General features: G+C 38.5%; 1 protein-coding gene across 2 annotated transcripts in view; it reads left to right on the forward strand.

Annotated features, from left to right (window-relative positions):
* The window catches only part of CDK14 (cyclin dependent kinase 14), a 582,146-nt gene that overhangs the window by 148,414 nt on the left and 407,617 nt on the right, over nt 1–26,115 (forward strand). For both annotated transcript variants that reach the window (XM_089917034.1, XM_022585327.3), the window contains exon 4: nt 18,847–18,941. In XM_089917034.1, coding sequence (XP_089773160.1) covers nt 18,847–18,941 — 95 coding nt within the window. The remainder of the gene's footprint in view (nt 1–18,846; nt 18,942–26,115) is intronic.

A 26,115-nucleotide genomic window follows, 5' to 3' on the forward strand; every position in this document is an offset into this window, starting at 1 on the left:
TAGGCTCCAAGAGCACAGTTGAGAAGGAAGGAGAAGATGAGTAGCAGTGTGGCAATCCAGCCCCTATTTTGGTGAGGAACTCAGGATAGTCATTCTTGTTTCTTGGAATACCTGTGGTAGAAACTACTGTACAATATCACATCTTCCCAACTGTGTATACATCTCTCTGCTGTTCACATACTGGTCATGTCTATGTGAGGAGTCATGCCTCAAATCAAGGAATCAAGAGTGCCTTGGCCTCAGTGACCATCACAATCATCTGGACTTCCTGATTTTGTCCAGACGGTGGCACTTCAAAATTCAGGCAGAATGTAAAGAATGTGATTTTATTTAAATTGGTATATTTCAAGAGGTGTTTAACAGATCCTATTTGTTTCAGATGATTTTTGAGTGCCTACTCTTCCTGAGCCTAGTCCCTGGGTCATAATTAGCACTGTCACTGACAGGACAGACTTTTGCTCCCCTTTTCCTACCATCTCCTCCAACTCAGCTGTGCCCTTCAACAGCGAAAACTATTGGCAGTGCTGTAGGAGAGTCTCGCCTGTCTTGCTGGCCCAATTTAGAAGGGATTTCATTGAGCTGTGCTTCAAGAGACCATATTTTCAGAAATTCAGGTTTAGATTAAGGTCCTCTATACATTCTGTAAATTTCTCCAAATTTACCTCTCTTCCTTACCAAAAAAAAATCTGCATCCCATGACAGTCAGGCTCAATTTGGAGAGAGAGGAGGATGGTGCAGACTTGAAAATGAGAGGCCCGCTTCAGTCCTCAGATGCTCATCCTTGGGGATCTCATTTTGGCATTGCCTCCTTCTTGTGGGGACTAGCCCCTTGTCAGGTTGTTAGCATGTGTGGTGGTTGGGTCTCTCCCTCTGTCTAGATCTAGATCTATTTTGTAACCAAGTTATCCATCAACTATGAATTATCTCAGTGTGGCTGTGTCTAAAAGGGTTAGAAATGCAGGATGATAGAGCCTGTTGTGAAGATCAAAAGCAGAAGAAAAATTAGCCCAGGAAGGTTTGACTTCAAAAATCCTTGTTGTTTGATGAGGTCAGATAGTTCTGACTGAATCCTTCCCACCTTACCCTCACACCCACTCTCACAATTATTAGTATAATGTGATAGAGAAGTGGTTCTTACTTGTGCTTTTCCTACAATTCAGGGGGTCATCAACAATCTTAAGTAAGGGGTTATGTATGAAGGTTAAAGTAAATTTTCAATGAATTCAGTGTAAAACTGTTGACATTCTTATAACCATATCATGGTATCATTATAGTGAACACTGAGGTATACTCATGCAGTTTATAAAAATTGACTAAAAAACCCCATCCTTGTTTCTAGGAATGGGGTTTCAGTGGACGGTAGACAAGCATGACTTAATAACTCCTCCATTTGGGTGGGAGTTAGGTCTCCATGGAAAGAGTCTGCCAATGTAGTAGTGGTAAAGAAAATATGTTCTCAATTCCAATCAACTTGGCTTGAATTGTAGCTCTGCCATTAGCTGTAGGATCTTAGATGAGTAACTTTACTTCTCCAGTCTTAAATTCTTCATGTTCAAATAGGAACACTAATAGAACCAACCTTAGGGGGTGGTGTTATAGGGATTAAACTTTGGTGGTGTATTTAAAGTGATAAACTCAGAGCATGGAACACAGTAAACACTTGATATTAGCTGGTTGTTTTTGTTGATTGCACAAACAATGAATTGGAGCATGCCAGGAGCATCTCCTTCAGGGCGGGGTGACAAACACCATTCAGCTGGAATATTATCTTGGCTTTTTCATTATCCATGCCAGTGTTCCCCTCCACTGGTCCAGACAATTGACAGTTCTCTGTACCTTTATTCTGTTAAAAAAATGTATTAACATTATCTCATTAAATTCTACATCTCCATGCAGTTAGTGTCTGTTAATAATTGCTGATTAGCCCTCTGTATTTCCATTTCTCTAAAGTGCTGTCTCAAACCTGCAGTCTAAGTAGGGAGGTGGTAAGCAGAGAATAGTGGCTCCTTAAAGCTGTTTCCCATCCATGCATGCACCTGACATCAAAGAGCCAAAGATAATGTTAGGGTTGACTGCCTATTGGCTTGATCTAGCATCTTTAGTTAAATGTGATGATTTAATAAAGTTGCAAGAAAAAAGAAAGGCAAACCAAAGGCCTGAACTTTAATTATCAAACAAAATAGGACCTCTCCTTCTGAATTATTCTTAGTCATTTGATTGGAAGGATTTTATTATTGGCCTCTTTAAACACTTGGCATTTAGCTTCCTTATTTATATGCATAATAATTACAGATCAGAACATTTCTGTGTATTTAAAATAGGAGATGAACTTTACAAGAATCTAACTCTTAAAGCGCAGACTATCTCATAGACATGTCCTGTTCCATAGACCCATTCTTTCATTGACTAGAATAACTTTTAGAGAGGCATTACATGTGTGTGATTCTTCTTATTTTACAGATCTGTAACTTACAGTGTATTTCCACAATGTGTACATATCAGTTTCAAAGGCAGATCACATTGACTGTTTTTCCACTAAATGAGACAAAATATTAATTTTCTGCCATCACGTTGTTAATAGGATGTACTTTAACGATGGCAGTTAATACCTCCAAGTCATTCAGTTAGATGCCATTAGCATCTCTTTATTTTTCTAGTGGATAAATGGGATATATTCTGAAAAAGAGTATTATCCTTGCTTTTCTAACTTCCTCAATTCAGTTTCTTCAAGTAGTAATTTTAGTATGGTCTAAGTCTTAAAATGATTACATAAGCTTATATAAGGCAGTTTACGAAGAGTAAAATATATCATTTTTAGAAAATTATTTGTGCCTTTCCAGGAAGAGAAAATAATAACTTCCTAATCTATTACCAATTTTGTGTGATTGTGTCTTGTCCTTGCTCTAAATACACATTAGCAGTTTATCTTCTAATAAGACTAAACAGGTCATTTTCTGCTGCTGCTTTTTTTCTTTAATTTAGATTGAATTTATTCTTAAAGGAGCACAAAAGCAAACATACAGACGTCTCATTATGATTTTAAATAATTTAGAATGGAACTGTGAACACAATATTTTCCCCATTGAAGATCATTTTATACTGAAGTTTAATATAGGTTTAAAAATTTCTATTTAAAACTTGGGCTCAGGAGGGTGATGGTAAAGTGCGACATTCACAAGCTGTTTCTTGGTGATGAAAAATGCATGAGAACGTAACCCACACAGGACTAGTCAGGCTCTTTTGAATGTAGTTTTCCATTAAGTTTTACTTGATTCAACTCAACACATGGTTGGTACTTCACAAGTTTCTTGAAGAAAAGAATAGGTAATCCATTGTCTATTAATTCCTTCCTACAGTGTCCCTTGTTGTTCTTTTTCTAGCTGCAGTTAAATGTCTAAAATCATAATACTTTCAACCTTTCTTCTCTTCTAGTATGTGCACATTTATTTAAATTTTTTTTTATATATTGATTTAGCTGCATCCCATGGGTCTTAAAATGTCATGTCCTCAGTGCCACATATTTATTTATGAATTTTCAATTTTGATTTTCTTTTTAACCCATATGGCCAGACTATTTAGTTTTCCTTTTATTCTTAATTTTTAATTTATTGCATTGTGTTCAGAAAAAGTAACTTGAAATGTTTCTTCAGTTTTGAATATTGAGTTTTTTTTGGTGGCCTAATCTATGGCCATTTTTTGTGAATGTTTAATGTGTACTTGAAATGAATATATATTAATATACGTATTAGGTTAAAATATTAATTCTACTATTCAAGCCCATATATCTCACTTATCGGTCATTTGCTTGCTCTGTTGATGTCTGAGTGATGTATGTCTGTCTCCCATTATCACTGTGGATTTGACAATTTCTCATTTTATTGCTACCAGCATTTGTTTCATACACCACAAAACTATGTTGTTTGGCTCATACTAGTTTGTGATTATTAAATTTCTTGGTGGATTTTAATGGTGGATTTTAATCTATTTGCTGTTTTGTAAATTCTGTCTTCTCTGCCATCAGTATTGCTATAATGCGTGATTTCGCAAAAATACTTTTTTTTGCTATATTTTCCCTTTTATTTTCAGATTTACTCTTTTGTCTTAATTTTTTGGTCTCTTCTCAATAGCGCATTGCTAGATTTTCTTTGTCTTTCCAATCTGAGAACTTTATATTAATAGAGAAATTTTAAAATTTGTATTTATTGTAAGCATTGATATATTTGGACTTAACTTCCTTATTTTATGATTTTCTACTTTATATGCTTCCTTACTGAGTATGCCCCTTCTCTAACTCTCCCATTCCTTACCCTCTTCCCCCTTCTTCCTTGCACTTTTCTCTTCCATTCCTTCCCTCCTTAATTTGTTTGGGATTTGTACATCATATTTATTCTAGTAATTACCTTTTAAGTGTTAAGAAATACACTAAAATTTATGAATGTGGAGTTAATCAGTATCTGCAATCTGTCCTTAACAATCCAATAAATCCCAACATGCTTTTATTCTCTTTTTCTACTGTTACTTGCCTTCCTGCACTTCACCCATCACTCCAACTACATCTTATATTGAGATAAAATGGAATTTTATATCTTTTTTTTTCCTGTAGGTGGTAAAATTGCAACGTTTCCATCCCAAATGAGGAACTATCTTGAGTATTAGTAATCCAAAACGATTTTCCCTTTTCATTTTAAAAGTATTGCTTAGTTGTCTTTTGTTCAGCCATTGTTGTGTATAAAAATATTATGCTTGTTGAATAATTTTTCTGTTTAGATGTAACCTCTCCCTAGAGCTTTCTGGGAAAATTCTGTTCAACCATTGAACTTTTTCCTTTTTCAGCTATGTACGTTCTTTTAGTCACTGGCCATACATGTTTTATTTCGCTGATGAAATATTTAATCTCGAAATCTCTGTTTCTTTTCAAAGGATGTAATATCTTCTTAAATCTCTAAGATACTGGCTATTGGGCTTCCCTGGTGGCGCAGTGGTTGAGAGTCCGCCTACCGAAGCAAGGGACACGGGTTCGTGCCCCAGTCCGGGAAGATCCCACATGCCGCGGAGCGGCTAGGCCCGTGAGCCATGGCTGCTGAGCCTGCGCGTCCGGAGCCTGTGCTCCACAATGGGAGAGGCCACAACAGTGAGAGGCCCACGTACCGCAAAAAAAAAAAAAAAAAGATACTGGTTATTTTTATTCAAAGTTATTATTACTTTTGCAGTGTCAACTTTCTTACCAGGGTTTAACTTATTTGCCCATTGAATTTTAAAATTAATTAATTAATTAATTTTGGCTGCGTTGGGTCTTCATTGCTGCACACTGGCTTTCTCTAGTTGCAGCGAGCAGGAGCTGCTCTTAGTTGCTGTGTGCAGGCTTCTCATTGTGGTGGCTTCGATTGTTGCGGAGCATGGGCTCTAGTCGCACAGGCTTCAGTAGTTGTGGTGCACGGGCTTGGTAGTTGTGGCTCGCGGGCTCTAGAGCACATGCTCAGTTGTTGTGGCTCACGAGCTTAGTTGCTCGACGGCATGTGGGGTCCTCCCGGCCCAGGGCTCAAACTTGTGTCCCCTGCATTGGCAGGCAGATCCTTAACGACGGTGCCACCAGGGAAGTCCCTGAATTTTTTTTTTTTAATAGAGTATGGTTGCTTTACAATGTTGTGTTAGACTCCACTGCACAACAAAATGAATCAGCCATACACATAAAGATATCCCCTCCCTTTTGTACTTCCCTCCCATTTAGGTTACCACAGTGTGCTAGGTGAGTTCCCTGTGCTATACAGCATGTTTCCATCAGTTGTCCATTTTATACATAGTGTCAATAATGTATATGTGTCAATCCCAGTCTCCCAATGCCTCCCACCCCACCCTTTTTCCCCCTTGATATCGATACATTTGTTCTCTACGTCTCTGTCTCTTTGCTTTGCAACTTAGATCATCTATAACATTTTTCTACATTCCACATGTACGCGTTATTATATAATGTTTGCTTTTCTCTTTCTGACTTCACTCTGTATGACACTCTCTAGGTCCATCCACGTCTCACAAATGACCCGGTTTCATGGCCTTTGTTTTTTAGAGTTAGGATATACCTGATATCTTTATTTATTTATTTTTTAAAGATCATTATTGGAGTATAATTACTTTACAATGGTGTGTTAGTTTCTGCTGTATAACAAAGTGAATCATGTATACATATATATATATATATATATATATATCCCCATATCTCCTCCCTTTTGTGTCTCCCTCCCACTCTCCCTATCCCACCCCTCTAGGTGGACACAAAGCACCGAGCTGATCTCCCTGTGCTATGTGGCTGCTTCCCACTAGCTATCTAGTTTATATTTGGTAGTGTATATGTGTCCATGCCACTCTCTCACTTCATCCCAGCTTACAGTTCCCCCTCCCCGTGTCCTCAAGTCCATTCTCTAAGTCTGCATTTTTATTCCTGCCCTGCCCCTAGGTTCTTCAGAACCATTTTTTTCTTCTTTTAGATTCCATATATATGTGTTAGTGTACGGTAGTTGTTTTTCTCTTTATGACTTACTTCACTCTGTATGACAGTCTCCACGTCCATCCACCTCACTACAAATAACTCAATTTCGTTTCTTTTTATGGCTGAGTAATATTCCATTGTATATATGTGCTACATCTTCTTTATCCATTCATCTGTTGTTGGACACTTAGGTTGCTTCCATGTCTTGGCTATTGTAAACAGAGCTGCAAAGAACATTGTGGCACATGACTCTTTTTGAATTATAGTTTCCTTAGGGTATATGCCCAGTAGTGGGATTGCTGCGTCATATGGTAGTTCTATTTTTAGTTTTTTAAGGAATCTCCATACTGTTTTCCATAGTGGCTGTATCAATTTACATTCCCACCAATAGTGCAAGAGGGTTGCTTTTTCTCCACACCCTCTCCAACATTTTTTGTTTGTAGATTTTTTTGATGATGGCCATTCAGACCAGTGTGAGGTGATACCTCATTGTATTTTTGATTTGCATTTCTCTAATTGTTAGTGATGTTGAGCATCCTTTCATGTGTTTGTTGGCAATCTGTATATCTTCTTTGGAGAAATGTCTACTTAGGTCTTCTGCCCATTTTTGGATTGTGTTGTTTCTTGTTTTGATATTGAGCTGCATGAGCTGCTTATATATTTTGGAGTTTAATCCTTTGTCAGTTGCTTCGTTTGCAAATGTTTTCTCCCATTCTGAGGGTTGTCTTTTTGTCTTGTTTATGGTTTCCTTTGCTGTGAAAAACCTTTTAAGTTTCATCAGGTCCCATATGTTTGTTTTCGTTTTTATTTCCATTTCTCTAGGAAGTGGGTCAAAAAGGATCTTGCTGTGATTTATGTCATAGAGTGTTCTGCCTATGATTTCCTCTAAGAGTTTGATGGTGTCTGGCCTTACATTTAGGTGTTTAATCCATTTTGAGTTTATTTTTGTGTATGGTGTTAGGGAGTGTTCTAATTTCATTCTTTTACATGTAGCTGTCCAGTTTTCCCAGCACCACTCATTGAAGAGGCTGTCTTTTCTCCATTGTATATTCTTGCCTCCTTTATCAAAAATAAGGTGACCGTATGTGTGTGGGTTTATCTCTAGGCTTTGTATCCTGTTCCATTGATCTATATTTCTGTTTTTGTGCCAGTAGCATACTGTCTTGATTATCGTAGCTTTGTAGTATAGTCTGAAATCAGGGAGCCTGATTCCTCCAGCTCCGTTTTGCTTTCTCAAGATTGCTTTGGTTATTCGGGGTCCTTTGTGTTTCCATACAAATTGTGAAATTTTTTGTTCTAGTTCTGTGAAAAATGCCATTGGTAGTTTGATAGGGATTGCATTGAATCTGTAGATTGCTTTGGGTAGTATAGTCATTTTCACAATGTTACTTCTTCCAATGCAAGAACATGGTATATCTCTCCATCTGTTTGTATCATCTTTAATTTCTTTATCAGTGTCTTATAATTTTCTGCATACAGGTCTTTTGTCTCCTTAGGTAGGTTTATTCCTAGGAATTTTATTCTTTTTGTTGCAGTGGTAAATGGGAGTGTTTTCTTAATTTCTCTTTTAGATTTTTCATCATTAGTGTATAGGAGTGCAAGAGATTTCTGTACATTAATTTTGTATCCTGCTACTTTACTAAATTCAGTGATTAACTCTCGTAGTTTTCTGGTGGCATCTTTAGGATTCTCTATATATAGTATCATGTCATCTGCAAACAGTGACAGCTTTACTTCTTCTTTTCTGATTTGGATTCCTTCTATTTCCTTTCTTCTCTGACTGCTGTGGCTAAAAGTTCCAACAGTATGTTGAATAATAGTGGTGAGAGTCAGCAACCTTGTTTTGTTCCTGATCTTAGTGGAAATGGTTTCAGTTTTTCACCATTGAGAACGATGTTGGCTGTGGGTATGTCATATATGGCCTTTATTATGTTGAGGTAGGTTACCTCTATGCCTACTTTCTGGAGGGTTTTGGGTGTTGAATTTTGTCAAAAGCTACATTTTGGAATTTTTTGAGAAGGATAGGTGTAAACTCTTCTCTAAGTGTTTGATAGAATTTGCCTGTAAAGCCATCTGGTCCTGGGCTTTTTTTGTTTGAAGATTTTTAATCACAGTTTCAATTTTAGTGCTTGTGATTGGTCTGTTTATGTTTTCTATTTTTTCCTGGTTCAGTTTCGGAAGGTTGTGCTTTTCTAAGTATTTGTCCATTTCTTCCAGGTTGTCCATTTTATTGGATATGGTTGCTTGTATTAATATCTCATGATCCTTTGTATTTCTGCAGTGTCAGTTGTTACTTCTCCTTTTTCATTTCTAATTCTATTAATTTATTTTATTTTTGCTGTGTTGGGTCTTCGTTTCTATGCGAGGGCTTTCTCTAGGTGTGGCAAGCGGGGGCCACTCTTCATTGCAGTGCGCAGGCCTCTCACGATCACGGCCTCTCTTGTTACAGAGCACAGTCTCCAGACGTGCAGGCTCAGTAGTTGCGGCTCATAGGCCTAGTTGCTCCGCGGTATGTGGGATCTTCCCAGACCAGGGCTCGAACCCGTGTCCCCTGCATTAGCAGGCAGATTCTCAACCACGGCGCCACCAGGGAAACCCCTCTAATTCTATTGATTTGAGTCTTCTCCTTTTTTTTCTTGATGAGTCTGGCTAATGGTTTATCAATTTTGTTTATATGCTTTTGTTTATTTGCTTTTAAGTTTCATTAGGTCCCATTTGTTTATTTTTGTTTTAATTTTCATTACTCCCGGAGGTTGGTCAAAAAAGGTGTTGCTGTGGTTTATGTCAAAAAGTGTTCTGCCTACGTTTTCCTCTAAGAGTCTTGTAGTGTCTGGTCTTACATTTAGGTCTTTAATCCATTTTGAGTTTATTTTTGTGTATGGAGTTAGGGAGTGTCCTAATTTCATTCTTTTACATGTAGCTGTGCAGTTTTCCCAGAACCACTCATTGAAGAGGCTGTCTTTCTCCATTGTATATTTTTGCCTCTTTTGTCATAGATTAGGTGACCATAGGTGCGAGGGTTTATCTCTTTGCCCATTGAATTTTATACTTTTCTTTCAAGTTGTTGGTGTTCCTGAAATGATTCGTGATTTTTGGTTGTGTACTCATTTTTGTATTTTAGAATTGCTATCAGGTTATTCTGTTTTCTGTATAACTGTCTCTAGTGATTGTGTGAGAGAGGTAGGGATTGTAGTTTGGGGATGGGATATGTCATCCTTTCTCTGGGTATTGGCTACTTGAGTCCTTGCTCTGCCCTTCTAGCCTGAATACCTACATTCTCTGCTGTCTCCTCTTCACATGTTCCTGCAGTTTGCTTGGGAGGACATCATGTGTTCTCCTGTGTTGACAAGTCTCATATTTACCTAGAGACTCCTGCTTCTTTTATCTGTACTCGTCTTCCCCTACATGTTAGGGCTTTAAATTCCCCCATTCTTTTCTCTGAAGTTTTCATTCTGATTACTTTTTATCTTTTAGAATTCCTCTAAATATCTGGTTAGATATTGACACTCTTTTGTTTCACATTCCTATTCCTTATTTATTATTTTTGAAAAATATCTTTTCATTCACTATGTGGCATTGGGTGGGGGGCAGGAAGATGGAGGTAAGCAGCATTGCTCAGTTTGCCAAATAGAATCCTTATAAACCATGGGAGTCAGATTCATTGTATGTTGTGTTTTTTCGTAAGTGGTATAAGAGCTCAGGGTCAAGAATAGTGTACTATAAACTTTCTGCAAGAAGTTCTTTCCTTAAGTTTCTAAAATTGGTTTCTCACGGAGTATCACAAGCATTAGTAACTTTTTATAAATATAGTTATAACTGTGATTACATAATCCTTTAAAAATGTTATTAATTCCTTATACAATTATCATTTTTAATATGCTTTGATATTATCTTTTTATAGTGACATTAAAATAATAGGCAATTTGTCCTCATGGAGGACAACACTCCCTTTTTCTGGCTCTCTGGTGAACGTTGGGGTGGGAGTTGAGCACAGCAAGAGTTATGAGACCACTCACTCTTAGCACTTCTGTGGTCATGATGGAATGTACAGTTTCTGAAGGAAGAGTGATTTTGTTGCAGCTTAAGGATTGGTGTATGTAAGCATAAGAGAGTTTCTTTTGTATTAATTAGTGTTATCTGAATATTTTGATTATTTGTTTGCATTACTGCTAAAAGGTAACAGAGGAGTAACTTTGTATGACTAAATTTTATATAGTCATGATTTATGACAGGGGTCAGGTAAATATTTTCAGCTTTGTTGGCTATATGATCTCTATTGCAAATATAATTTTGTTGTAGCTTGAAAGTCATAAGACAATATGTAAATGAATGAGTGTGACTTTGTTCCAGTAAGCTTCAGGACACTAAAACTTGTTTTTCATATAATTTTCACATGCTATGAAATTTTATTCTTTTTTAGATATCCCCCATTAAAAAAATATAAAAACCTTTCTAAGTTTATGGGTTATATGAAAATCGGTAGTGGGCTGGTTTCCAGCCCCTAATTTAGACTGTATAATAACATGGAAAATATTTATACTATATTGAGTTAAGAAAAAGCAGGTTACAAAACACTATCTGTAGTGTAGTCCCATTTATGTTAAAAAGCAATCATCAGTATACAGATAGCACTAGAAGAAGAGCTATCAAAATACTAATTGTGGCTCCCTGTTGGTGATTAGATTATGGATAAAGTTAAACTTCTGTACTGTGTTCATTTGCATTTTCTGAGTTTTGTACCCTGAATATTTATTATGTTGTTTTTAAAAATAAACATTCTTGTATCAGAAAAAAGTTATTTAAAAACTGACAGAATCTACATTTTCAGCAAAATTGGGTTATTCATTGTTTTTTGGGTTTTTTTTTTAACATCTTTATTGGTGTATAATTGCTTTACAATGGTGTGTTAGTTTCTGCTTTATAACAAAGTGAATCCCTTCTACATATACATATGTTCCCATATCTCTTCCCTCTTGCGTCTCCCTCCCTCACACCCTCCCTATCCCACCGCTCCAGGCGGTCACAAAGCACCGAGCTGATCTCCCTGTGCTATGCGGCTGCTTCCCACTAGCTATCTACCTTACGTTTGGTAGTGGATATATGTCCATGCCTCTCTCTCGCCTTGTCACAGCTCACCCTTCCCCCTCCCCATATCCTCAAGTCCGTTCTCTAGTAGGTCTGTGTCTTCATTCCTGTCTTACCCCTAGATTCGTCATGACATTTTTTTTTCTTAAATTCCATATATATGTGTTAGCATACGGTATTTGTCTTTCTCTTTCTGACTTCCTTCACTCTGTATGACAGACTCTAGGTCTATCCACCTCATTACAAATAGCTCAATTTCGTTTCTTTTTATGGCTGAGTAATATTCCATTGTATATATGTGCCACATCTTCTTTATCCATTCATCCGATGATGGGCACTTAGGTTGTTTCCATCTCCGGGCTATTGTAAATAGAGCTGCAATGAACATTTTGGTACATGACTCTTTTTGAATTATGGTTTTCTCAGGGTGTACGCCCAATAGTGGGATTGCTGTGTCATATGGTAGTTCTATTTGTAGTTTTTTAAGGAACCTCCATACTGTTCTCCGTAGTGGCTGTACCATTTCACATTCCCCCCAGCAGTGCAAGAGTGTTCCCTTTTCTCCACACCCTCTCCAGCATTTATTGTTTGTAGATTTTTTGATGATGGCCATTCTGACTGGTGTGAGATGATATCTCATTGTAGTTTTGATTTGCATTTCTCTAATGATTAATGATGTTGAGCGTTCTTTCATGTGTTTGTTGGCAATCTGTATATCTTCTTTGGAGAAATGTCTGTTTAGATCTTCTGCCCATTTTTGGATTGGGTTGTTTGTTCTTTTGTTATTGAGCTGCATGAGCTGCTTATAAATTTTGGAGATTAATCCTTTGTCACTTGTTTCATTTGCAAATATTTTCTCCCATTCTGAGGGTTCTCTTTTGGTCTTGTTTATGGTTTCCTATGCTGTGCAAAAGCTTTGAAGTTTCATTAGGTCCCATTTGTTTATTTTTGTTTTTATTTCCATTTCTCTAGGAGGTGGGTCAAAAAGGATCTTGCTGTGATTTATGTCATAGAGTGTTCTGCCTATGTTTTCCTCTAAGAGTTCGATAGTGTCTGGCCTTACATTTAGGTCTTTAATCCATTTTGAGCCTATTTTTGTGTATGGTGTTAGGGAGAGATCTAATCTTATACTTTTACATGTACCTGTCCAGTTTTCCCAGCACCACTTATTGAAGAGGCTGTCCTTTCTCCACTGTACATTCCTGCCTCCTTGATCAAAGATAAGGTGACCATATGTGCATGGGTTTATCTCTGGGCTTTCTATCCTGTTCCATTGATCTGTCTTTCTGTTTTTGTGCCACTACCATACTGTCTTGATTACTGTAGCTTTATAGTGTAGTCTGAAGTCAGGGAGCCTGATTCCTCCAGCTCCATTTTTCGTTCTCAAGATTGCTTTGAGTATTCGGGGTCTTTTGTGTTTGCATACAAATTGTGAAATTTATTGTTCTAGTTCTGTGAAAAATGCCATTGGTAGTTTGATAGGGATTGCATTGAATCTGTAGATTGCTTTGGGTAGTAGAGTCATTTTCACAATGTTGATTCTTCCAATCCAAGAACATAGTATATCTCTCCATCTATTTGTATCATATTTAGTTTCTTTCATCAGTGTCTTATAATTTTCTGCATACAGGTCTTTTGTCTCTTTAGGTAGGTTTATTCCTAGATATCTTATTCTTTTTGTTGCAGTGGTAAATGGGAGTGTTTTCTTGATTTCACTTTCAGATTTTTCATCATTAGTGTGTAGGAATGCCAGAGATTTCTGTGCATTAATTTTGTATCCTGCTACTTTACCAAATTCATTGATTAGCTCTAGTAATTTTCTGGTAGCATCTTTAGGATTCTCTATGTATAGTATCATGTCATCTGCAAACAGTGACAGCTTTACTTCTTCTTTTCCGATTTGGATTCCTTTTATTTCCTTTTCTTCTCTGATTGCTGTGGCTAAAACTTCCAAAACTATATTGAATAAGAGTGGTGAGAGTGGGCAACCTTGTCTTTTTCCTGATCTTAGTGGAAACGCTTTCAGTTTTTCACCATTGAGGATGATATTGGCTGTGGGTTTGTCATATATGGCCTTTATTATGTTGAGGAAAGTTCCCTCTATGCCTACTTTCTGGAGGGTTTTTATCATAAATGGGTGTTGAATTTTGTCAAAAGCTTTCTCTGCATCTATTGAGATGATCATATGGGTTTTCTCCTTCAATTTGTTAATATGGTGTATCACATTGATTGATTTGCGTATATTGAAGAATCCTTGCATTCCTGGAATAAACCCCACTTGATCATGGTGTATGATCCTTTTAATGTGCTGTTGGTTTCTGTTTGCTAGTATTTTGTTGAGGATTTTTGCATCTATGTTCATCAGTGATATTTTCCTGTAGTTTCCTTTCTTTGTGACATCCTTGTCTGGTTTTGGTAACAAGGTGATGGTGGCGTCGTAGAATGAGTTTGGGAGTTTTCCTCCCTCTGCTATATTTTGGAAGAGTTTGAGAAGGATAGGTGTTAGCTTTTCTCTAAATGTTTGATAGAATTCGCCTGTGAAGCCATCTGGTCCTGGGCTTTTCTTTGTTGGAAGATTTTTAATCACAGTTTCAATTTCAGTGCTTGTTGATTGGTTTGTTCATATTTTCTATTTCTTCCTGATTCAGTTTTGGCAGGTTGTGCATGTCTGAGAATTTGTCCATTTCTTCCAGGTTGTCCATTTTATTGGCATAGAGTTGCTTGTAGTAATCTCTCATGATCTTTTATATTTCTGCAGTGTCAGTTGTTACTTCTCCTTTTTCATTTCTAATTCTATTGATTTGATTCTTTTCCCTTTTTTTCTTGATGAGTCTGGCTAATGGTTTATCTATTTTGTTTATCTTCTCAAAGAACCAGCTTTTAGTTTTATTGATCTTTGCTATCATTTCCTTCATTTCTTTTTAATTTATTTCTGATCTGATTTTTATGATTTCTTTCCTTCTGCTAACTTTGCGGGTTTTTTTGTTCTTCTTTCTGTAATTGCTTTAGGTGCAAGGTTAGGTTGTTTATTCGAGATGTTTCCTGTTTCTTAAGGTGGGCTTGTATTGCTATAAACTTCCCTGTTAGAACTGTTCTTGTTGCATCCCATAGGTTTGGGGTTGTTGTGTCTCCATTGTCATTTGTTTCTAGGTATTTTTTAATGTCCTCTTTGATTTCTTCAGTGATCACTTCGTTATTATGTAGTGTATTGTTTAGCCTCCATGTGTTGGTATTTTTTACAGATCTTTTCCTGTAATTGATATCTAGTCTCATAGTGTTTTGGTCGGAAAAGATACCTGATAAAATTTCAATTTTCTTAAATTTACCAAGGCTTGATTTGTGACCCAAGATATGATCTGTCCTGGAGAATGTTCCATGAGCACTCTAGAAAAATGTGTATTCTGTTGTTTTTGGATGGAGTGTCCTATAAATATCAATTAAATCCATCTTGTTTAATGTATCATTTAAAGCTTGTGTTTCCTTATTTATTTTCATTTTGGATGATCTGTCCATTGGTGAAAGTGGGGTGTTAAACTCCCCTAGTATGAATGTGTTACTGTCAATTTCCCCTTTCATGGCTGTTAGTATTTGCCTTATGTATTGAGGTGCTCCTATGTTGGGTGCATAAATATTTACAATTGTTATATCTTCTTCTTGGATTGATCCCTTGATCGTTATGTAGTGTCCTTCTTTGTCTCTTGTAATAGTCTTTATTTTAAAGTCTATTTTTTTCTGATATGAGAATTGCTACTACAGCTTTCTTTTGGTTTCCATTTGCATGGAATATCTTTTTCCATCCCCTTACTTTCAGTTGGTATGTGTCTCTGGGTCTGAAGTGCGTCTCTTGTAGACAGCATATATATGGGTCTTGTTTTTGTATCCATTCAGCCAGTCTATGTCTTTTGGTGGGAGCATTTAGTCCATTTACATTTAAGGTAATTATTGATATGTATGTTCCTATTTCCATTTTCTTAATTGTTTTGGGTTTGTTATTGTAGGTCTTTTCCTTCTCTTGTGTTTCTTGCCTAGAGAAGTTCCTTTAGCATTTGTTGTAAAGCTGGTTTGGTGGTGCTGAACTCTCTCAGCTTTTGCTTGTCTGTAAAGGTTTTAATTTCTCCATCAAATCTGAATGAGATCCTTGCTGGGTAGAGTAATCTTGGTTGCAGGTTTATCTCCTTCATCACTTTAAATATGTCCTACCAGTCCCTTCTGGCTTGCAGAGTTTCTGCTGAAAGATCAGCTGTTAACCTTATGGGGATTCCCTTGTGTGTTATTTGTTGTTTTTCCCTTGCTATTTTTAATATGCTTTCTTTGTATTTAATTTTTGACAGTGTGATTAATATGTGTCTTCGTGTATTTCTCCTTGGATTTATCCTGTATGGGACTCTCTGTGCTTCCTGGACTTGATTAACTATTTCCTTTCCCATATTAGGCAAGTTTTCAACTATTGTCTCTTCAAATATTTTCTCAGTCCCTTTCTTTTTCTCTTCTTTTTCTGGAACCCCTCTAATTCGAATGTTGGTGCGTTTAATGTTGGTGTTTTCCCAGACGTCTCTGAGACTGTCCTCAGTTCTTTTCATTCTTCTTTCTTTTTTCTGCTCTGCAGTAGTTATTTCCACTATTTTATCTTCCAGGTCACTTATCCGTTCTTCTGCCTCAGTTATTCTGCCTTTGATTCCATCTAGAGTATTTTTCATTTCATTATTGTGTTGTTCATTATTGTTTGTTTCATCTTTAGTTCTTCTAGGTCCTTGTTAAATGTTTCTTGCATTTTGTCTATTGTATTTCCAAGATTTTGGGTCATCTTTACTATCATTATTCTGAATTCTTTCTCAGGTAGACTGCCTATTTCCTCTTCATTTGTTAGGTCTGGTGGGTTTTTATCTTGCTCCTTTATCTGCGGTGTGTTTTTCTGTCTTCTCATTTTGCTTATCTTACTGTGTTTGGGGTCTCCTTTTTGAAGGCTGCAGGTTCGTAGTTCCCGTTGTTTTTGGTGTCTGTCCCCAGTGGCTAAGGTTGGTTCAGTGAGTTGTGTAGGCTTCGTGGTGGAGGGGACTAGTGCCTGTGTTCTGGTGGATGAGGCTGGATCTTGTCTCTCTGATGTGCAGGTCCATGTCTGGTGGTGTGTTTTGGGGTGTCTGTGGACTTACTATGATTTTAGGCAGCCTCTCTGCTAATGGGTGGGGTTGTGTTCCTGTTTTGCTAGTTGTTTGACATAGGGTGTCCAGCACTGTAGCTTGCTGGTCGTTGAATGAAGCTGGGTTCTGGTGTTGAGATGGAGATCTCTGGGAGATTTTTGCTGTTTGATATTATGTGGAACTGGGAGGTCTCTTGTTGACCAGTGTCCTGAAGTTGGCTCTCCCATGTCAGAGGCACAGCACTGACTCCTGGCTGCAGCACCAAGAGCCTTTCATCCACATGGCTCAGAATAAAAGGGAGGAAAATTAGAGAGAATTAGTAGAAGTAGGAAGAGAGAAAGGAAGGAAGGAAGGAAGAAGAAAAGAAGGAAAGAAGGGAGGGAGGGAGGGACAGTGGGAGGAAGGAAGGAAGGAAGGAAAAAAGAAAGATAAAGTAAAATAAAATAAAATATAATAGTTATTAAATTAAAAAATAATTATTAAGAATAAAATTTAAGAAAAAAGGACGGATAGAACCTTGGGACAAATGGTGGAAGCAAAGCTATACAGACGAAATCTCACACAGAAGCATACACATACACACTCACAAAAAGAGGAAAGGGGGAAAAAATCATAAATCTTGCTCTCAAAGTCCCCCTCCTCAATTTGGGATGATTCGTTGTCTAAAGGAGGGAAGGAAGGAAAGAAAGATAAAGTAAAATAAAGTTATTAAAAGTAAAATTAATTATTAAGAAAAAAACAAAAAAAACGTAAGGGTAGAACCCTAGGACAAATGGTGGAAGCAAAGCTACACAGACAAAATCTCACACAGAAGCATACACATACACACTCAGAAAAAGAGGAAAAGGGGAAAAAATAATAAATCTTGCTCTCGGAGTCCACCTCAATTTGGGATAATTCGTTGTCTATTCAGGTATTCCACAGGTGCAGGGTACATCAAGTTGATTGTGGAGATTTAATCTGCTGCACCTGAGGCTGCTGGGAGAGCTTTCCCTTTCTCCTCTTTGTTCTCATAGCTCCCGGGTTTCAGCTTTGGATTTGGCCCCGCCTCTGTGTGTAGGTCGCAGGAGGGCGTCTGTTCTTCGCTGAGACAGGACGGGGTTAAAGGAGCCGCTGATTAGGAGGCTCTGGCTCACTCAGGCTGGGGGGAGGGAGGGCACGGAGTGCGGGTCGGGCCTGCGCGGCAGAGGCCAGCGTGACGTTGCACCAGCCTGAGGCTCGCCGTGCGTTCTCCCGGGGAAGTTGTCCCTGGATCTCGGGAACCTGGCAGTGGCGGGCTGCACAGGCTCCCGGGAGGGAGGTGTGGATAGTGACCTGTGCTCGCAGACAGGCTTCTTGGTGGCGGCAGCAGCAGCCTTAGCGTCTCCCGCCCGTCTCTGGGGTCCGCGCTTTTAGCCGCGGCTCGCGCCCGTCTCTGGAGTTCCTTTAAGCAGCGCTCTCAATCCTCTCTCCTCGCGCACCAGGAAACAAAGAGGGAAGAAAAAGTCTCCTGCCTCTTTGGCGGCTCCAGACCTTTTCCCGGACTCCCTCCCGGCTAGCCGGAGTGCACTAACCCCTTCAGGCTGTGTTCACGCCGCCAACCCCAGTCCTCTCCCTGCGCTCTGAACAAAGCCCAAGCCTCATCTCGCAGCCCCGCCCTCCCCGGCGGGTGAGCAGACAAGCCTCTCGGGCTGGTGAGTGCTGGTCGGCACTGAGCCTCTGTGCGGGAATCTCTCCGCTTTTCCCTCCGTACCCTGTTGCTGTGCTCTCCTCCGCCGCTCCGAAGCTTTCCCCCTCTGCCACCCGCAGTCTCTGCCCGCGAAGGGCCTTCCTAGTGTGTGGAAAGCTTTTCTCCTTCACAGCTCCCTCCCACTGGTGCAGGTCCCGTCCCTATTCTTTTGTCTCTGTTCTTTCTTTTTTTCTTTTGCCCTACCCAGGTACGTGGGGAGTTTCTTGCCTTTTGGGAGGTCTGAGGTCTTCTGCCAGCGTTCAGTAGATGTTCTGTAGGAGTTGTTCCACGTGTAGATGTATTTCTGGTGTATCTGTGGGGAGGAAGCTGATCTCGGCGTCTTACTCTTCCGCCATCTTCCCCTCGTCCCCCCGTTCATTGTTAATTAGTCTGATACAATCTGTTTTGTTTACCCTCTGCTTCATTTTTAGCCAACAAGTCCCAAATTTGGAAAAGCTGACTCATATGAAAAACTGGAAAAACTAGGAGAAGGATCTTATGCTACAGTATACAAAGGAAAAAGCAAGTAAGTTCATTAATTTTTGAATATTTCACATGTAAAATATACCTTTTCTCTTACTATTAAGTAACAGTATGTTTAAATAATTTTTATTTAATACACAATAGATTTTCCTCCCTCAGGTTTTTTGTTGTTATCGTTGTTGTCGTTGTCTTAACAATTGTAAAAGTCAGTAGAATTGCTTTTCTCCGTGAGCAAACAGTTTTGCAGACCTGTCCAATTTATCTTTTCTGTTCTTCCTCTCTTCCAACTTTGTTTTCTCTTTCTCTCATTGGAACCCTCAAATGAGAATTCATTTCCAGGTGAATGATGTGATTAATTTCTTATGGAGGTTTAGCATTTGCTTAAGAATAAGAGTACTGTTTTGACAAAGCCAAATGTATTGATTATTCTTGACATCTTTTTAACTTGAGTTTTTACTCCATCTTTCAGAAGTCACTTAATTAAACAAACTGCAAACTCTTTCTTTCTTCCTGTGTCCTTTGGCGTCATGCTGCATATATTTCCACACAGAGAAACAACTCTTCCCCCCTTTGTCCTCTTCCCCCACATTCTCTCTCAGGGTCAGGGCACAGATTTGGGTTCTTAAAAAGCTTGCCCCTATATGTTTCTGATAGGCCTCTTCCCTCTCCCATATTGAATAAGAGCACAGATTTGGTGGCATGTAGCTTGTAGAAACTTTTAATACTCTTCCTGAAATAACTACAGGAGACAAAAGCCTCATTTTACCTTAATAACAGTACCAAGCAGTGTTGAAAAAATTTTTTCTAAACTATCCTTGTTATTGTCTCCCTTTTAAGTCATTGTATAAGATAGGAAATTCTAACTAATTACTCAGCAGTAATTGAATTACTAACTAAGCTAAGTAATTAAAGAGATAGAGAAGACAATTCTCTGAAGGATCATTCTAAACACATAATTGGAAATTTTGACTATGTGCTTATTTAGGTACTCTTTGGCTTTTCTGGAATGTAGTCTTATACCTTTGTTCATAGTTTTCAAGTTAAGATGAAGCAGTATTCCTGATAAAGGAAGATATGTAAGTAAGGAAATTCAGAAATGCTGTAGATCAAAATTGAGTATTAATTTTGACTCTTAGACATTTGCCCAAAAAAAAGCCTTTAAAAAATTTGAATAGAAAAAAAATATGATGGGGAAGGAAAAAAAATATCTAGAGGGCTGTTAATGACTTCACTGTGTCTCTTAAGCATTATGGAATGTCATGGTAATGGCATAAATGGTTGAGTTAATTTCAGTAGTGGTTGTGTCCCAAGTTTTTGTATTTTTTCCTACGGAAAAATAGTACTCTACTGTGTAAAAATTACTTGAACCTTTCATGTTAATAAGGTGAAGATAACTACACTGGATTGAGCAGTTATTTTGTGTAAAATATGGTGTATTCATTGTCTCATTTATTCCTCACAACACTCTATAAGAAAGGTCCCATTTTTATATTATTATAATCTCTGCTGGACCAGACATCTTCGTGCTTAGAGAAATTTAGTCACTTGTCCAAGTCAGTACAGGTTATTAGTGACAGAACTTGTCTTGACTCATGTCTTTCTGGTTTGAGGTCATCTTTTCCTAACCATTTTACATACTGCTTCCACAGGATAAGGCCTTCTTGGAAAGACTTGGTCCTTGTTGAGTATTCCAGATGGTTCTCCCAGATGCTCTGATTTGTTTTAACGGTGGATCAAACAGAAGCACACATACTATTTCATTATAAGGAAATAAACCAATCATTTTGAAGTGCCTTCCCACCAAAGATATGCTCAGCGAATTTCCAGATGCAAGATAATAACTATTAAATGTTTAACTTTAAGATTTATGACAAAATCTTGAAAGATAGTTGAAACATTCTCCATTTATTATGCCCAAATAAAAGAAAGACTGCAATCTTTGAGAAGGATAGTTCTGGACAGTTAATACTTTTCACTCCAGCAGGTCTCAGTGTATCTTGTCAGCATTTCTCAAGCAGTTTAAAGCTTGCTGGTCACATGTACTATTTAATTTCCTCCAGCTGGAGATGAAAGCCGTTGACCACTCACCTGCTTTAGGAGATGACAGGCTGCTTGTGTTTATTTGCTTTATGGTGGCAAGGTCAGGCCAAAGAACAACAGTTACGTGCCATCTAGCAACATAAAGAGAGCTGAATTTGGTGTGCCTCCTAAAGCACTACGTAATTTAAAGAGTCAACTGAATGTTAGGATCCCTGTTCCAGTATGCCTCACCACTTTCCCATAGCTGTCTGCATCCCTGCCTCTATCTTTAAACGTTATATTTAGCATCTACCCCAAGAGCAGCTATCGTTATCTTGCAACAGAGCTGCATGGCATTTGTAGAGATACCCATGATACTCAGTTGGTGAGCATTTTATATATATGTGTATTGAATTACAGGTGTCAAGTTTGGATTTTGCAATAAACCTCATTGTATTTGTTTGCTAGGACTGCTAAAACAAATACCATAGAGTGGGTGGCTAAAACAACAGAAATTTATCATCTCTTAGTTCTGGAGGCTAGATCTAAGATCAAGGTATTGGCAGAGTTGGTTTCTTTCTGAGGGTTGGTCCTGTAAGGGAGAATCTGTTCCATGCCTCTCTCGTAGCTTCTGCGGTGTGCTGGCAATCTTTGGCATTCCTGGCTCGTAGATGCATCACCCTGATGTCTGCCTTCATGGTCACGTGGTGTTCTCTCTCTTGGTGTGTTTGTCTCCACATCCAAATTTCCCCTTTTTATAAGACTACTAGTCATTTTGGATTAGGGCCCACTGTAATGACCTCATTTTAGCTTGATTACTTCTGTAAAGACCCTATTTCCAAATAAGGTCACATTCTGAGGTTTTAGGGGTTAGAACTTCAACATATCTTTTTTGGAGGATACAGTTCAATCTATAACACTCATTAATTTCAAACCTCACTAATTTGGCATTTTGTTCATGATAATATTCTTCATCTCCATTTATGATATATGTAAGTCGTCTTTTATTTCATGGTTCAAATATATGAGCATAGGATATCCCCCCATCAAAAGATTTGTGTAATTGTTGACTTTGATACAGTTGCTGTCAGCCATTGTTTAGAAACCTGAGAAGAAGTACAAAGACTTTTTATTACTCTTGAATTCTCTTGAGTTTCTTATTCCTGTAGGGATACATAGGTTGGGGAGAAGTTGACTGAGATTCCTGTACTGTGTAGCCCCCTTGGTAATGAGCTTGCCTCTAAAGAATGTGGCTGGTTAACTGCAACCATTTCAACATACAACACTCACAAATAAGTTTTCCTATTAAAAAAAAAAAAAGCTTTGAACTTCCCACGGTTTTATATTTGAGTAGAGATTTGTTTTGTTTTGAAACCAGTGTTCTCCAGCTTCTTAATACTTTCTTTGTGCATGTGTGTGTTTCTGTCTGGGGAAGGGAGGCAGTTTATCATCACTCTTGCTACTAATCTTTATCCTAGTTTGATTTCCTGGTTATGTTCTCTCTTCTAAATCCCTGTAGCATTTAATTTAGGATTTTAAAAAATCATGCAGTGTATAATATACTACATTTTAAAACATGTGGCATTTAAAAATGTCTTTAGTTCAGCCCCTTGAAATCATGTTTCCCAAGGACATTTGTATCAATACATTAAGAGACTGGTTAACAGTTTTTTAGCTTATTTAATTAATGACGAGTGTTTGTTGTTTTTATGCCCCTTCTGTGCTGTAGGTGAAAAAGAGGGAATTTAGATACAGATTCTGCCCTCAGGAAACTTAACAGTCTGGATGGAAGATGGTCCATATATGTAAAGAACTCTGTATAAGTTAGAACGTAGTGTATTCTATATAAGATAGAATGCAGTAAGAAAGGCCCAGGTAAAATGCTGGGGTTTCAAAAGTAAGGAAGAGAGGATGAGGTTGAATAAAGTATTTTAAATGTGTGCTCTCCAGTGGTGACTGAATTCATAGCCTCATGTGCTTTTAAATCAAGCTTCCCTCATCACTGTGTATATTTGTAGGACTCCTTGGGAGAGTTCCCTTTTGGGACTTGGTCCTCTAACCACATATAATGAAATTTTCACCAGACTCTTCACAAAATCTGTTAAAGCCTGAGGGCCTTAAAGTAAAATCAATTATTTATTTGAATTATTGTGCAAATTTTGATAAAAGTGAAAGTGTTATGTTTGAGTGTTCAAGTGGGATTGGCATTAGACAGTATAATTTGGACGGGCTGGTGGGTTGTTTATATGTGAGCACCCACGGATGCCTGGCTGTTGTAGGTAAGAGCTATGAGCACCAGCCACCTCAACTCCCAAACTTGGAGTATGGTGGGACCTGTGTGTTCCTCAGCACACTGGGATCTGCAGTTGGAGTGCACCCGAGTTCCCCCCGACCCCATGCCTGAACCCCCAGTTCTCCCGGGTTCCACACCCTTCCCCGAGTGGTGAGAAGCTATAAACCTTTACTCTTGCCCGGGACAGACTCCTCTCTTTTCCTTCCTACTTTAAAGGATTGTGAGGCTGTAGCTGCTTGCTTTTGCCTTTCTCATGCTTCTAGTGTCATTTACAGAAAGAAAAAGTTTGCTCTTTGTTCCATCTCTGGAATTAGAGTATTGGACTTACTCAGACTAAGTCCTCCCACAGATGACCCTGATTTCTGGTCATTTTTTTCCTGCTTATCTTCAGTTTCTGTTGAGGTGAAGATGCCAAAGCCTTACTCCTGCGGGAGCCTGCTAAACAGAGGAGCCGGCCCAAACTGGTCTGTACCAGCTGTAAATTGTTATCTCAGGTCCATAAGAACAATGGAGGAATTTGGTCACTTTATGTAACACGAGATTTATGTGATTGAAAATGCCAGTCTTCTTTTAGCATTTCATTCTGCCAGTGTGTGCTGAATCATTGAACTTGAATTCAACGACCTCATAAATTGGGAGGCTAGGCCAAACCAAGACTGAAATACACTAAATACATTTCAAAGAGCTCTTCAAAGCCGCCTGAGAAATAGGAGGAAGAAATACTGCTAATTAAAACAAGCAGCAGCAAGAAGAAAGGCAGCAGCAGTCAGCCACCTTTTCAGAATATGTGAGATTAAAGAGGTGGCTCTTACTGCTGGCCCTGAAGGTCAGCTCCACTGAAACACTATCAGGAGGAGCTTGAAGAATTCTGAAAGTCAGAAATCCCCAGATGGAAAACAGTGGACTCCTGGTTCACTGAAGTTTCAATCTTAAGTGTTGACACCTGGACTGTCATGCTGACTCCAGCATCCTGCGAGGTTATCTACCCACAAACGGGAACTCTGTACAAAAGAGAGGCAAATCTGATTACATTTTACAGGCTCTGCTGCACTCTCTGTTTCTCATTAGGTCTGCTCTGATTTCTTTTAGACTTTGGGTCCATAGGCTTATTATCACAGCTCACTTCAAAGATCAAGCCTGTAACCACACTATTAGTCACAGGATATGAAAATGGCGGCATACTATGATAATACAATCAGTGTTAACTTTGTAATTTAATGCATAAAATATGGCATTACAGTGTGCAAGAGAAACTGGATTTTTAAAAAAGCCTAATGAAATGAATGGACTTTGTGTCATGTGATTTTCAGATCTGGTGCTCCTTGTGTACAGATAAAAGTAGAGTTCTTATCCTTACCTACTCCAAGGAGGATAATAGCCCACCCACCAACATCTGCTAATTTTATTTTCAAAAACCTTAAAGCCTATTCAAATTGCAGATTCAGCCCTGACTTCCTTTTCAGGAAGAATGTAAGGCATTAGGAGCTGGTTCATGGGTACAGCTGGTTCCATTTAGCTTGCAGCAGATAAACAAACAATACCTAATCTTTTTGACAAAAGTGACAATGAGTATATTGTTTAAGCAAGAACCATGATTTCAATTATTAGACCAAACTGTACAGGGATAACTTTTCTATTAGACAGTGTTTTAATGTTGGCGTCTGTTAGCCATTTTTATTATCAGGGTCTTTGATCATTTGATTGGGAGACCCTCAAAACAATCAGTGATATTTCCTGTCTTCAGAGTTGTAGTCCAGCTGGTGAAAATGGAGGCATTCCTTGGATAGTGGAGGAATATTTTGAAAGAGTTAGTGTAGAAATTTCCAATTATCATAATGTCAGGGCTCCTAGAATCTCTCTCCCACTTAAACCACTTAGTTCAGTTTAAGTGGTTTTTGAGGAGGACTAGAGGAAGGACATGACGATAAGATTGGTTTCAGGTTAAAGCAAACCCACATTCCTGAGTTGCTTCATTGTTATTGTCATCCTTTTATTTTAAACCAGGATACATTTGCTGATATCTGGAGACACTTTTGGTTTCATAACTCAGGGAGCGGTAGTGGTGTTACTGGCAACTAGAGACCAGGGATGTTGTGAAACATCGTACAAATGAACAGGACAGTCTCCCGCAACAAAGAATTGTTTGGTCCAAAGTGTCAATAGTACCAAAGTTGAGAAGCCCTGGTCTAAACAAGCAATGCAGAGAGGCATTGTGCATGTAAAAGAGCTCTTTCCGTCGGAGACATTTACTGAGCCCATACTGTGTTCTGTGTACTGGGCCAGGCAATGGATATGTAATGGTGCGCAAAACGTGAGTTTCTCTTTCCATGGAACCTGTCATCTAGTGGGGAAGGCAAAGATTACTCGAGTCAGCAGATACATCTGTAATTTTAAATTGCAAAGAGGAAAAGAGAGCTATGAAAAATAACTAAGATAGAGAGCGGTGGGTTATATATGTTTATGTAAGGGCGAGAGGTGGGCAATGAGTATACCTTAGATGGATGGACAGTGGAAGCCTTGCTGATGAGGGGACATTTACACTTAGATCTGAAGGAGGAGATGTGACCAACCAGGTAAAGAGCACGGATAAGAGTGTTTCAGGCCAGACCCCTAAGAAGAACTTGGTATTTTCTACAGACTTGGAGAGCCCCATGTGACTGGGAGTTCAGGGGAAATCTGTATGAACTGAGTTTTGAAAAGTTGGCAAGGCCTTGAGGACCGTCTTAGGAATGTGCTGCTTACATATTACTCCAAGATGAACCGCCCCAAAGCTTAGAGAGCTAAAACAACAACTATCATTTATTTTGTTCATGAACCTACTCTTGGGAAAGGGCCGGACAGGAAAAGCTTGTTTTTGCTCCATGTGGTATCATTTTGCACAGCTGGACTGGGATATGAGGGATCC

Source organism: Delphinapterus leucas, chromosome 9 (genome assembly GCF_059928025.1).
Source record: "Delphinapterus leucas isolate spDelLeu-1000000601 "Yukka" chromosome 9, BTC_Dleu_Yukka2, whole genome shotgun sequence".
NCBI classification, from domain to species: Eukaryota; Metazoa; Chordata; class Mammalia; order Artiodactyla; family Monodontidae; genus Delphinapterus; species Delphinapterus leucas.